The 11680-nt window shown below is 44.0% G+C and overlaps 1 protein-coding gene across 1 annotated transcript in view; it reads left to right on the top strand.

Moving 5' to 3' along the window:
• Lca5l (LCA5L, lebercilin like) overlaps positions 1-11680 on the top strand; it is a 70371-nt gene that overhangs the window by 43137 nt on the left and 15554 nt on the right. Inside the window, exons 3-4 of the mRNA XM_004631934.3 lie at positions 4981-5495; positions 8133-8270. Of these exons, the coding sequence (XP_004631991.1) occupies positions 4981-5495; positions 8133-8270 (653 nt within the window). The remainder of the gene's footprint in view (positions 1-4980; positions 5496-8132; positions 8271-11680) is intronic.

Below are 11680 nucleotides of genomic sequence, written 5' to 3'. Positions count from 1 at the left end.
ATAGGATATCATGTCCACATCTTGTACAGCAATTAACCACTAGGAAGAATGTATGCAATGTGTTAATTATTGAAACTGTCCTACCAAAAAAAAAAAAAAAACAAAACAAAACAAAACAAAACAATGTGTGCAATTAAGATACTTTTATACAAAGGAAAAAAATTTGATTTCTTATTTATTTCTTATACAAATTCCCACCAAGCCACTTCTGTAGGAGCAGCCCGACCGTTACATGGGTCACTTCCCAGCAGACTCTGTAAGAGCAAGTTGTTGTCCTTGGGGCTTCTGCTGCACATTAATCCTCAGAAATCATTTTATAGAAGTCCTGAATAAAATGGACGGAAACTTTTGTTCTGTTCCCAATGACACATGCTGTTCTGCAGCTTTTCTCACCCTTCTACTCCCACGCAGTCATGTTTGCCAAGTCGCTGAACTGCAAGTCCCTTCTACTCCCAGGCACTGTGATTGTGCCCAAAGCCAGGAGGCGCTATGCATCCCCATGGAGCAGCACCCTCCAGGGAATCTGGGTTCTGCTCAGCTGTCCAAGGTGTTATACGGAGACTCTCACCCCTGGGGGTGGTCACACTGGGATAGAGCCACCAGTGTACACTCCCAACTCACCAGACAGCAGGGGCTGCAGAGACACCATTTAATCACATTTTAGAAAATCTAGAAGAGCAAATTGTATGGCAGCAAAATTTTTCATAGAAAAAGAATGAGAGATGGTCTACATCAGATTGAAGCAAGAACTTCAATCTGGTAGGATTTGTGATTTAGTCAAACTCTAGAGACTTGACTTAAATCCTGGTAGAGGGCAAATAATATGTTCACTCATATTATTTGTTCTTTCATAAAAGAGAGGAGAGTGGGCTCCTCTTATTTATTTATTTATTTATTTATTTATTTATTTATTTATTTTGGTGGAACCAGGGATTTGCTTTTCGAATGTTGTTTCCTTCTTTTGTAGAAAATGTACTTTAGGAATTTTTTTCACTTACATCTGTCTTCATTAGAAATTGGTTCCTTGACGTTTTCTTTGTCAAGATAGTGTGAGCACAGATGAGCGTCACTCAGAACTGTGGCCAACTGCATTTGGCTGCTTGGGACCCCTTCTGCCCGAATGCCCTCACCCAGGTAGAGGGGGCAGCAACACCTTCTCTAGTGGGATAAGGATGGCTCAGGCCCACAACTTCCCAGGCAGGTGGAGGGTAAAGGCTTGAGTAAGAGACAAGGTCTATGATCTTAGGGCCCCAGGAGGATCAAAACCATCAGCAGAATCTGATATTCTCTAGGGGCTGACACAAAGAAATTCTCTGGGAAACTTGAATTTATTTGGTTTTCAAACAAAGGAGAGGGATACTGAAGAAAACACAGGAATCTGTGTGAAATCTTGGGAGACAGTTCAAAGACTTCCCAAGGTTGTAACGTATGCTAATTAGGAGACTGTATTGGTCAGGGTGTTACTTAGAGGAACAGATATAAGGAACAGATATTAACACAAGATATACAATGTATAAGGAGTTACAAGATTGGCTTACTACACGCAGAGTCAGATGAGGGAGTGTGCAGGGGGCGTCTGCACACCCCAGACTGAAGAATTCAGTCCCAATGTCTGAAGCTCACTGCCGTGCTCCGTGCAAGTCTCTATCGGTCAGCTAAAGGGTCTGCAACAGACGCTGACGAGTCTGCGACGGAAGGTAAAGGATCCAAGCTGGAGGCCGAAGCCAGGCGATGAAGTCCAAGCTGAATGCAAAGACTGGAGTTCCTCGGAGGAAGTGGAACATCGACTACTTCCTCAGCCCCTTTATATAGTCTCTTTGTGCTGAGTCACTCTGGGGGCAGAACCAATTGTGCCCCAGAACAGGACCCCCACCAGCCAGAACTGCGCTGTAGACACATCTGGCCAAGGTGATACAATGTATCAACCACTACAGAGACTATCTTATCACCAGGTTGACATTTGTTATACCAGTATAGTTTAGTTAATTGGGATTGGAGCCAGGCATCCTCAGCTGTGGCCATCACAGCCTCACAGGCTACTACAGGCCTCAGCCAGGACCAGTGACTCACAGAGGTTCACTTACTATGAGTCTGCTGCCCATCTCCAGACAAGGGGCCTAGTCCTGAGAGAGACTCACAAGTAAACATTGGAAGCCAATTGGTTAATTTAAAGCTGTTCAGAGCTGCTTTGTAGTAGTTTCCATCAAGGAGACATGGGCAGTATAGGGTGCAGATGGGGACAGACCTTTCCTCTCGACCTCCTCTTTCCCCTGGTCCACAGCAGAAGTGGGCTCCTCTCTTATTTATTTATTTATTTACTTACTTACTTACTTACTTATTTTGGCAGAACCAGGGATTGAACTCAGGCCCTTGCACTTGCCAGGCAAGCACTTATTCTACAGAGCCATCTCCCCGGGCCTGGGCTCCTCTCTTTTAAAAGGAAAGAAAGTGTAGACCTTGAAGAGAGGGAAGTACGTGACCAACACCCAACTTGGGAATAGCCTAGGATGTGCAGAACAAATGTGGGGACAGAGAGAAGGCAGAGGGGCAATGAGGCCAGTGTGATAGGGGTCAGGAGAAGAGGCCAGGAAGGACAGCAGAAGAAAGACCTGGGCCCAAGAAGAAAGAGGAGGCAACAGAGATTTACAGAGGGGCTGGCTGGGCTGAGCCCAGGGAGGAGCTGTGTGCCGCCTCACTACTGAGTGAATTGAACTCACAGCCCCCATATCCTTATAAGCACTGTGGCCAGAGGTATGTGTTTGTAGTAAATCAGTCTGAGCAAGTGTTTTAACTCAGTGCTTTAAAGAATTAGGTATTTAAGTATAGTTTAATCATTCAGCTAAATCTGCCTCATTATGTGAAATGGAATGGAAATTATAAGTTACTTATATATTGTCGCTATTACTTGCAGTTAAGGATAACGATGTGAAACCATTAAGGACTGGCCCCTAGTCCAGTTCTCCATTGCCTTCCTAGTTACACAAGCACCAGCAAGCATGACACTGACAGCATGAGCTTGTTTCGTGTCCCACAGGGCAGGAAGCATCTTTACTTTTCTGAAGCAAACAAATCCATTTACCTTCTCCCTCCCCCTGCTGGGCAGAGGAGAAATTCAATCTCAGATGCAGCGCACAGGGGCAAGAATTTGCAGGGTAGGTTTGAGACAGACTTTTAGGCCTTCCTGCCTCCTTCTCAAAACAGCCCCACGTGCTCACCTTGCCTCCTGGACCTCAGTGTTCAGTCCCCAAGCACACTCTTCTGCTGCCCTTACTCTCCTGTCACCTAGTCAAGGGGACACAGGTCTCACTGCCCTTGGAATCCTCCAGGTATTCTTCTAATCTCAGAGTCACACCATCTGAGGGTTAAGACATCACAAGGTGCAGGGGTCTGGCTCAATCCTACTGGCTCGGGCACAGAGCAGATCAGCCCCTGACTACCTCCTCTCAGTCCAGCCTGATACATGCTGTCTTGGTATGGGACTTCCCTGGTTGGGCCTCCACACAGCTAGAGCCACCTCACCAGCCTTCCTGTAGGGGTCCAGGAAGGCATCACATCGGTTCCCGACGTGCTGCTGATGCTGTGACTGCTGTGGAACCAGGTGGTCTGTGTGGTCCTGACTCACAGGCTTTATCCCGATGTACTCGTGCTTTCCATAGGCTCAGTTTCTACCATGCACAAGACTGCCTTTCCCACCACAGAACCAAACAGACTGAGTGACCTCTTGAGCAATGTGTCCACACATGAGCCACTCACTGGAGATCAGGACGCCAGGGACACCAGCCACTAAGTACGCTTCTTTCTCCAGAATGAGAATGAGTCCATAAATTCTAGAATCCAATTTCAATCTGTCTTTCTCAAAATCTAGACATTTTGAGGTGAGTGGAGATTTCTCTCTTTGCACAACATGTTGTCATGTCCCTGTGTACCCTAACATGTACCTGTGTACCCAGACATCTCAGCATGCAAAGAGGTGCACATATATGGACATGTACATCATACAAAAGTACACAGACCTTGGATTCAGTCTCAGTAATCTCTGTCTGTGTGCCCAGAACAAGTTACATCCTGAAGGATCAGCATGTTTCACTTAGAATGAGACAAATAGCACAATGATGCTACCCATACCTCTACAACTCAAATTCAGTGAGAAAAACTTGGTGCTGAATATAATATTTTTCAGGTATTTTTTGTTAGAAATATATGAATGAGTCAGGCCTTGTGGCACATGTCTGTAATCCCAGCACTCGGGAGGCTGAGGCAGAAGGATCACTGCATGCTTAAGGCCAGTCTGGGCTACAAAATGGGTTCAAGGCCAGCCTCCTAAGCTGCATGGAAAGACCCTGTCTTTAAATTATAAATAAAATAAGTGAATAGATCCCAACAACTAGTATCCAAAGTAACGAAGAAAAAATTGGTGTTGGATTTATGTAGGTGAAAGATATATATTCATATACATACCTATTTTAAAGAGTTTAATGGCTTTAAAGGTGATTTTTAATTTAAAAGCTCTTCACACTGTTCTCACACCACATCAGAAAGAACTGCATCAGCTATTTGATATGAAGGGGCCAGTTTAGTGGCTCACCTGTAAGAAGTACCATCCGTGTTAGCAATTGTAGTGTCCTGGCTTTTAGTATCATTTTATAATAGAAATCTAAGCACAAGTCAAAGAAGCTCTGGTTTTCAGTCTGCCTTGTGTCACCTCATAGCTAGGCAATCTTGGACAGGTGTCACAATCTCCAGCTATAACATATACCACAGTTGCCCTGAAAGGCTTGGATTCAGGAACTACCAGGGTATAGAGTCGCCACCCTGGCAAATGGTGCTCTCTCAGGATCTGTTCTTTCCCACCCTAGTTACCCTCCATCTTTGCAGGTCCATGAGTGTGCACGGGGTGTGTGTACACTTGTGCATGAGTGTGCAAGAGGTGTGATCCACATCTATCTGTGTTACTAATAACCATGCTGTCTGCTTGCACAGGTCGAAAGGAAGTCTCTGATGAAAAGAGGCACCCCTGGAACACATCACGCCTCCACTCCCAGCTCAATCTGGTGGCACGCAGGAAGGACGCCGTGGCCCACCGCATCCTCTCCGCGCGGCTGCACAAGATCAAAGAGCTGAAGAATGAGCTGGCCGACATCCACCGCAAGCTGGAAGCCATCGTCATAGAAAACCAATTTCTCAAACAACTTCAGTTTAGACACCTGAAAGCCATAGGAAAATACGAGAACTCCCAAAGCAATTTACCCCAAATTATGGTTAAACATCAGAATGAGGTGAAAAATCTAAGGCAGCTCCTTAGGAAATCCCAGGAAAAGGAAAGAACTGTCTCCAGGAAACTCAGAGAAACTGACAGTGAGCTGCTGAAGACCAAAGACACTCTGCAGGCACTGCAGAAGCTCTCTGAAGACAAAAACCTGGCAGAAAGGGAAGAACTGACTCAGAAACTGTCGGCTCTTATGGCAAAAATGGAGGCAAATGACAAGAAAATACAGGTCTGTATCTCAGAGGCATAGACAGTAAGATTCCAGAATAAACACATCTTCAAGATGCACACTGGCCCACCAGAGCACGTTCAACCCTTGGCTAGCCTGTGGGGGTGAACAGTGCTGCGGGTAGCAGGGCCAGGGAAGGAAGGGCTCAAGGGAAAAGAGAGAAATCTCAGAAATGGAAATGACCACCATGAGCAAGGGGTCCCCACATAGCTGGACCCATGGATCTGGAAACAGCTGCTCTCGAAGGCAGAATGGCTACCAGTGTTAGGGAGGTTTCCTCATGTGCCAAAAAGGCTGCCCCATGTTGTGCAAAGTAGCCCTAGGAAAGCACCTCACTGCTCTCAACTGTTAGCTGAACCTTGCCTGGTACAGCTCTTTTCCAGCATTCTGAATCACTGGTGTGAGCAATCGTTGCCACTATTTTTAGTTATTCCAGAATAACAGTTTTTCCCAGAATGATCTTAGAAGTAGGGAAAAGAAAAGAACTTTAAAAACTGAAGAAATGAATGGGTTGCTTGTCCTCGGCTGTCTGTGGCTGTCCACAGCCAGGGACAGTGCCATCTGGGATGACCTGGTGGTGATGCCGATCCACTAGAGAATGCCCTACGCACTTTACCTTGTAGACAGTTTTGTCTCGATGGATACAAATATGAGTGGAATTATTTTCACTTTTTAATTATGTGGTACTTCATGGTGAGAGGAAGTATTTTCTATGATCTTGAAATAAGTAAATATCAAGTTCATTTGATCCGTGTTTTCAGTTATTACTTCTTCTGTTAGTAAAATTCTCTACTTTCCAAGAGAAAAGTCTCTAGCTGAGCGTGGTGGAGTCCACCTATAATTCCAGCGACTCGAGGGCTGATGTGGGAGGGTCGCGGTGAGGCAGGAGGCCAGTCTAGGCTACATAGTGAGTTCAAGGCCAGCCTGAACTGCATAGTGAGACCCTGTCTCAAAAAATAAAATAAATAAAAATTTTTAAAGGAAAAAATATTAGTATTCTAGCAAGGGAGATTTTTAGTGATTATTTCACCCTTTTAGATTTCTGTTTTCCATTTTCTTTAATGGGAAAGTATTACTATTAAAATGAGGAAGACCCACTTTGTGAGTTGTGATTGGCCAATAGGATGAATATTTTCAAACACCTTCACCCCATCGTCCTTGACACTTTCTGTAGAAGCTCTGGAGTCCTCATTCCTGAGTGTCTCTAATTGGACTGTCCTGGCTGCCTCCATGTCCTGGATCCATTCAGTGTTCAACTGTCATGATCATTTTGACTTTGGGAAAGAGCCCAAAGCCACACAGTGCCAGCCTGGTGAATAAGGTGGATGAAGACACAGTGTCATGTTTTTACGAGCTGCCCGTCTGCTGGGTGGCATCGGCGGCAGCACTCGCTGTATTATTCATCATATCTCATAAAGACACTCACCAGAGAGCTACTACAGAACTGCTATAGAAAGTGGCAAGGATGATGGGATGAATGTTTCTGAACAGGAGTGAGGGTGTACTGTGAGAGGGATTCATGGCACTGTCTTTTACTATAATAAATTGATTAAAATATAAACATTCACCAGTATTTCCATCATCCTTGTACATGACGGGAGGAAGGCCCTTGAGCTAAGCTTTCTGTCAAAGTCCAGAGCCAACCATTCTGCAAAAAGATAGTCTGTTATGGTTTTGTGTCTAGTTGTCTCCCCAAAGCTTCATGAAGTTAGGGGGCAGACTTCTAGGATTATAGATGTGAGTATTGCTGCTGGGATTATAGGTGTGAGTATTTCTGGGATTATAAATGTGAGTGCTACACCCAGTGGCCTGGGGTGGATAGCTTGAATGCAACATAAGGGAGACAGACTTCCTCTCTGTTGCCATTGTTACCACTACTCCTCCTCTTTGCTGTTGGCTGTTTTCCACCGGCATGACCTGCTACCCTCTGCCATGGGGCCCTCTGCCTTGGAGTCAGCTGAGTATGGACTGAAACCTCCACAAACTGTGAGCTAAATAAACCTTTCCTTCCTTAATTTGAGGCTTTGGGTATTATGTCCCAGCATCAACGAAAAAGTAACTGAGACACAGTCCCTTCACAAAGCAGGTAAGCTTGTGCCCGATGGTGACTGGGCAGAGGCAGCTACTTCATGGTCCCTTTGCACCATCAGGTGGGGAGATCCCCTCACAACTCTCAGACTCTGTTCAAGAGGAACCCCCCACCAGGGTCTACACTGGTATTTGAGTACCTACCACAGAGAGAACAGTTCCCCGGGCACAACTGCCGAGATTCTGGTTTGAAGGATGACATTGATTGTATTTTATTTATTGATCTTAAAGATATGTTCAAAGGGTTTTTTTTAAATCAATTTCCAGAGAATATAAAAAACATTGTGATTTTTTTTTCTGGAACCAAGGATTGAACTCAGGCCCTTGCGCTCTCCAGGGAAGCACTTATTCCACTGATCCATCTCCCCAGCCTATAAAAAACATTGTAAAAACAATGTAAAAAAAAAAAAAAACATGTCCTCTAGGTGAACCATTCATAAAATGATGCTGCAGTTCTACACTTCTAACTCTGGTCCCTTCCACCGTGACTGAGGCTTTGCTCCATGCCAACTGGCCACAGGGTAGGTGACAACTGTCTCCTGTTTTCAGAACCTGGAGAGACAGCTGAGGCTGAACGCTCGGGCCTTCAACCGTCAGCTGGCAGCAGAAAACCAGAAGACACTGGCAGCCCAGACGGCCACAAAGACCCTGCAGGTAGAGGTCAAACGCCTGCAGCAGAAACTCAAGGTACTGCTTTCCAAACAAAATGTGAGAAAATGGTGACAGCCCACGTCCCCAGACACCAGAGTTGCTTATGCATTCCATAGCTGCAGGCTCTGTTAGTAAAATTCTCTAATTTTAAAATTTCTTCTCATTGCCGTTGTGGGCAGATAGGGCGCTGCAATCATTAGATGAGAGAGTACTTACTGTACATTAGAAAAATTAAAGTTTTATTCACTCATGAGACTTGTTTTTTTATTAAATGCATTAATATTATGCTTTGTTTCTACTTTAATGTAATTCTAAATAAATTTCTACATATAAAGTGTCACACTGTACAATCAAGGCCTAATTTTAGTACATGTGCTGCCAAAGGGAGCACAAGGGCAAACCATAATGCCCCACAATTTATTTAAAGTCTCTTTAGAAATGCGTTTTTGGAATCATCTTTTAAGCCAGGCATGGTGGTGTGCCTAGTATACTAGCATTCAGGGGACCGAGGCTGGAGGATCACCATGAGTTTCAGGGCAGCCTGGCACCACAGTGAGATCCTGTCTCAGAAAAAAAATTCTAAAATTTCCAATATTTGGGGAAAGCCAGATAAGACAACTAAAATATAAATGCTTTCAAATCTCAACTAATACATCTTCAGCTTAGTTCTTGAGAAAAAAATCTTCAACTTTTCTTGGATGGGTAAGGAATGTGGATTCCAGGGAGTCTTCGAATCAGATTGCTACAGTCTGGGTACAGGGAGGACTGGGAGACAGATAGAAACCCTCCCTGCGTAAGGCCCGAAAAAAGTTGAGTTTGCTTTTTATCTTGAGTTCAGAAAGCGAGGAAAGAATGCACTGGAAAATGAGCATGACTATACAGGCAGCTTAGCTGTCTAAGAGAAAAGGCTTTGGGACCCGCTGGCCAAGCCACACAGACGCAGTCAGGGAATTTTAATATACTTTCATGTTCCCTTATTCCTATAAGTAGACATTGTGTGCAGCCACTAAATACACATTTTTTTGGGCAGCAGATACACTTAATATTCGATGAAATGCCTAATTAAAACAGAAAACTATATACTAAAATTTTAATTTAGTACGATAACAAGATTGCAAAAATAAATATTTTAGAAATTGTTGAAGGTGTTGCTCAGTGGTAGACCACCTGCCTCGCATGCATGAGACCCTGGGTTCTATCCTCTGCACTTCACAAGCAAAAATCCCTCAAATCTTATTTTTTTAAGAAGAAAAGTAAATGTACTTCTGCACCATCTATTTCTGTGCTTTTATAAAAAGAGACAGGGCAGCTGGGGTGTGGCTCAGTGGCACAGTGCTTGCCTGGCATATGGGAGGTTCTGGGTCTGATGTCCCTGCATGACAAAAGAAAAAAAGCAAAATAAAAATGAGAAACTTGCACAAACCCTGTGACATGATCTCAGTATGCCCTGGTAAGTGAGAAAAGAACAGGGAGAGAAAGCAGGCATTTAGGAAAAGATCAGCAATAAATTCATCCACATTATTTTCATATTTTTAAAAATCAGTAGATAATAGAAAGGTGGAGGGCTGGGGAGATAGCTCAGTAGAACACGTGCTTGCCCAGCAAGCACAGGGTCCCAAGTTCAATCCCCAGTACTGCAAAAAAAAAGGGGGGGTGAAATAAGGTAAAAGGGTCATAGAACCTAAATTTCTTAAATCTCTTCTGCTTAATATGATTTTGAAATCAAGTGAATATTTTGCTTAATTATATACAATCTTTTATAAAAACTAAAAGACTGTACCAAAAAATTCCAAAGTAAATAAAAATACATAAGCCAACTATGTATTAGATTGGTAGCATAATGTCACACAAAGAAACATTCCAAGTGACTTAAAACATTAATTTGATCATATGTTAGTGATATACAAGGTAAGAACAAAAGTTACTTCACATACACACAAATTGTAAACTACTGTTCGTTTTCTACTGATTTTGGTGGTAGTAATGATGATACTGTTATTTTGACACTGATATGTACATACTATATAACATAGTAATGCCCACGTCACTGAGAACTGGTATTTAGGAGACAGAAGAAAAAAGCTACAGAAATAAATAAAAATAACAAAACATTAGAGAGTGAATAAAAATATTATAAACCTTATTTTGATCTGAAGTAAAAGTATAAATTTATTTTGTGTGTGTGTGTGTGTGTGTGTGTGTGTGTGTGTGTGTATTTAGTACAGGGTCTACAGGATCTCACTACCCAGATCGGACTAGGAGTGATTCTCCTGTTTTCAGCCTCTCAAGCGCTGGGATTACAGTTGCATGCCACCACACCCACACCCAGCCTCAATTGCCATCTCAGCATGCCCTGGGGGCGGGGCCAGCGCAGCACACCAGGGATCAAACCCCAGTCCCTGCCTAAGAAGGCACTTTAGTCTGCTGAGCTGGCTGGCCAGCCCTACATTTATTTATTTATTTATTTTTTATTTATTTTTTGTGGAACCAGGGATTGAACTCAGGCCCTTGAGCTTGCCAGGCAAGCGCTTATTCTACTGAGCCATCTCCCTGGCCCCCCTACATTTATTTTTAAAACTGCATGTTTCTCAAATGACCAACTCAGCAGCAATGAGTACCCCTGGAGCTCTCTAAATGGTCTTCAAAGTCCATAATAGTCCATAAACAAGAGCCAAAGCACCTCAAAAAAAACTGTAAGTCTGGTGCACAAGGTCTACTAGACAAGCCTAGGGCTACGGTCATATGGAAAAGGAAAATGTCAGGGGGCAAGAAGATGGCATGTGAAGGGCTTGGGAGCCAGCTAGAATATAGGCTCTAACTGGCCAAAGGTGGGACAGTGTGAACATCAAAACGATAACTTTGTGGACTCCAATGTATCCACACAATCCAAAAGTTCACGGGGGCCAGGGAGATGGCTCAGTGGAATAAGTGCTTCCCTGGCAAGCGCAAGAGCCTGAATTCAATCCCCCAGTTCCGCCAAAAGTTCACAATAACACTTATCGGTAATTACTCATCTTTGGAGGGTTCCAGTACACCACTGGGGGAACCAGTACACTATTTTGAAAACTTATACACAAGGAAAGAGAGACAAACACGTATTTTACTTTTTCTGTGTGAAGTATTCTTCAGAGTAACCATATTGTGTAAGGAAGTTCTGGCCTCCTTTTAAAAGCACTTCCAGGGCCAGCAAGCTTAGGCAGGCACAGGGAACCACAGTTCAATTCCTGGTACCACACACCAAGCCAGCCCCTCCCTCAGGGTGGGCTGAGCAGGCGAAAAAAAAAAAAGCACTTCAGTTGATGAGCTATGGACATAACTCAGCAGTCTAAGTGCCTGCTTGGCAAGTGCAAGGACCCAGGTTCATCCCTGGTACCACATGTGCAGGCCCTGTCCTAGGTGTACTGAGTGGGCTACCAAGCCCCAGCATGATGGCACATGCCTGTAAT

Source organism: Octodon degus, unplaced genomic scaffold (assembly GCF_000260255.1).
Source record: "Octodon degus isolate 3935 unplaced genomic scaffold, OctDeg1.0 scaffold00045, whole genome shotgun sequence".
NCBI lineage: Eukaryota > Metazoa > Chordata > Mammalia > Rodentia > Octodontidae > Octodon > Octodon degus.
The sequence above is the reverse complement of the archived record's forward strand: the minus strand, read 5'-3'. Positions and strand labels throughout refer to the sequence as shown.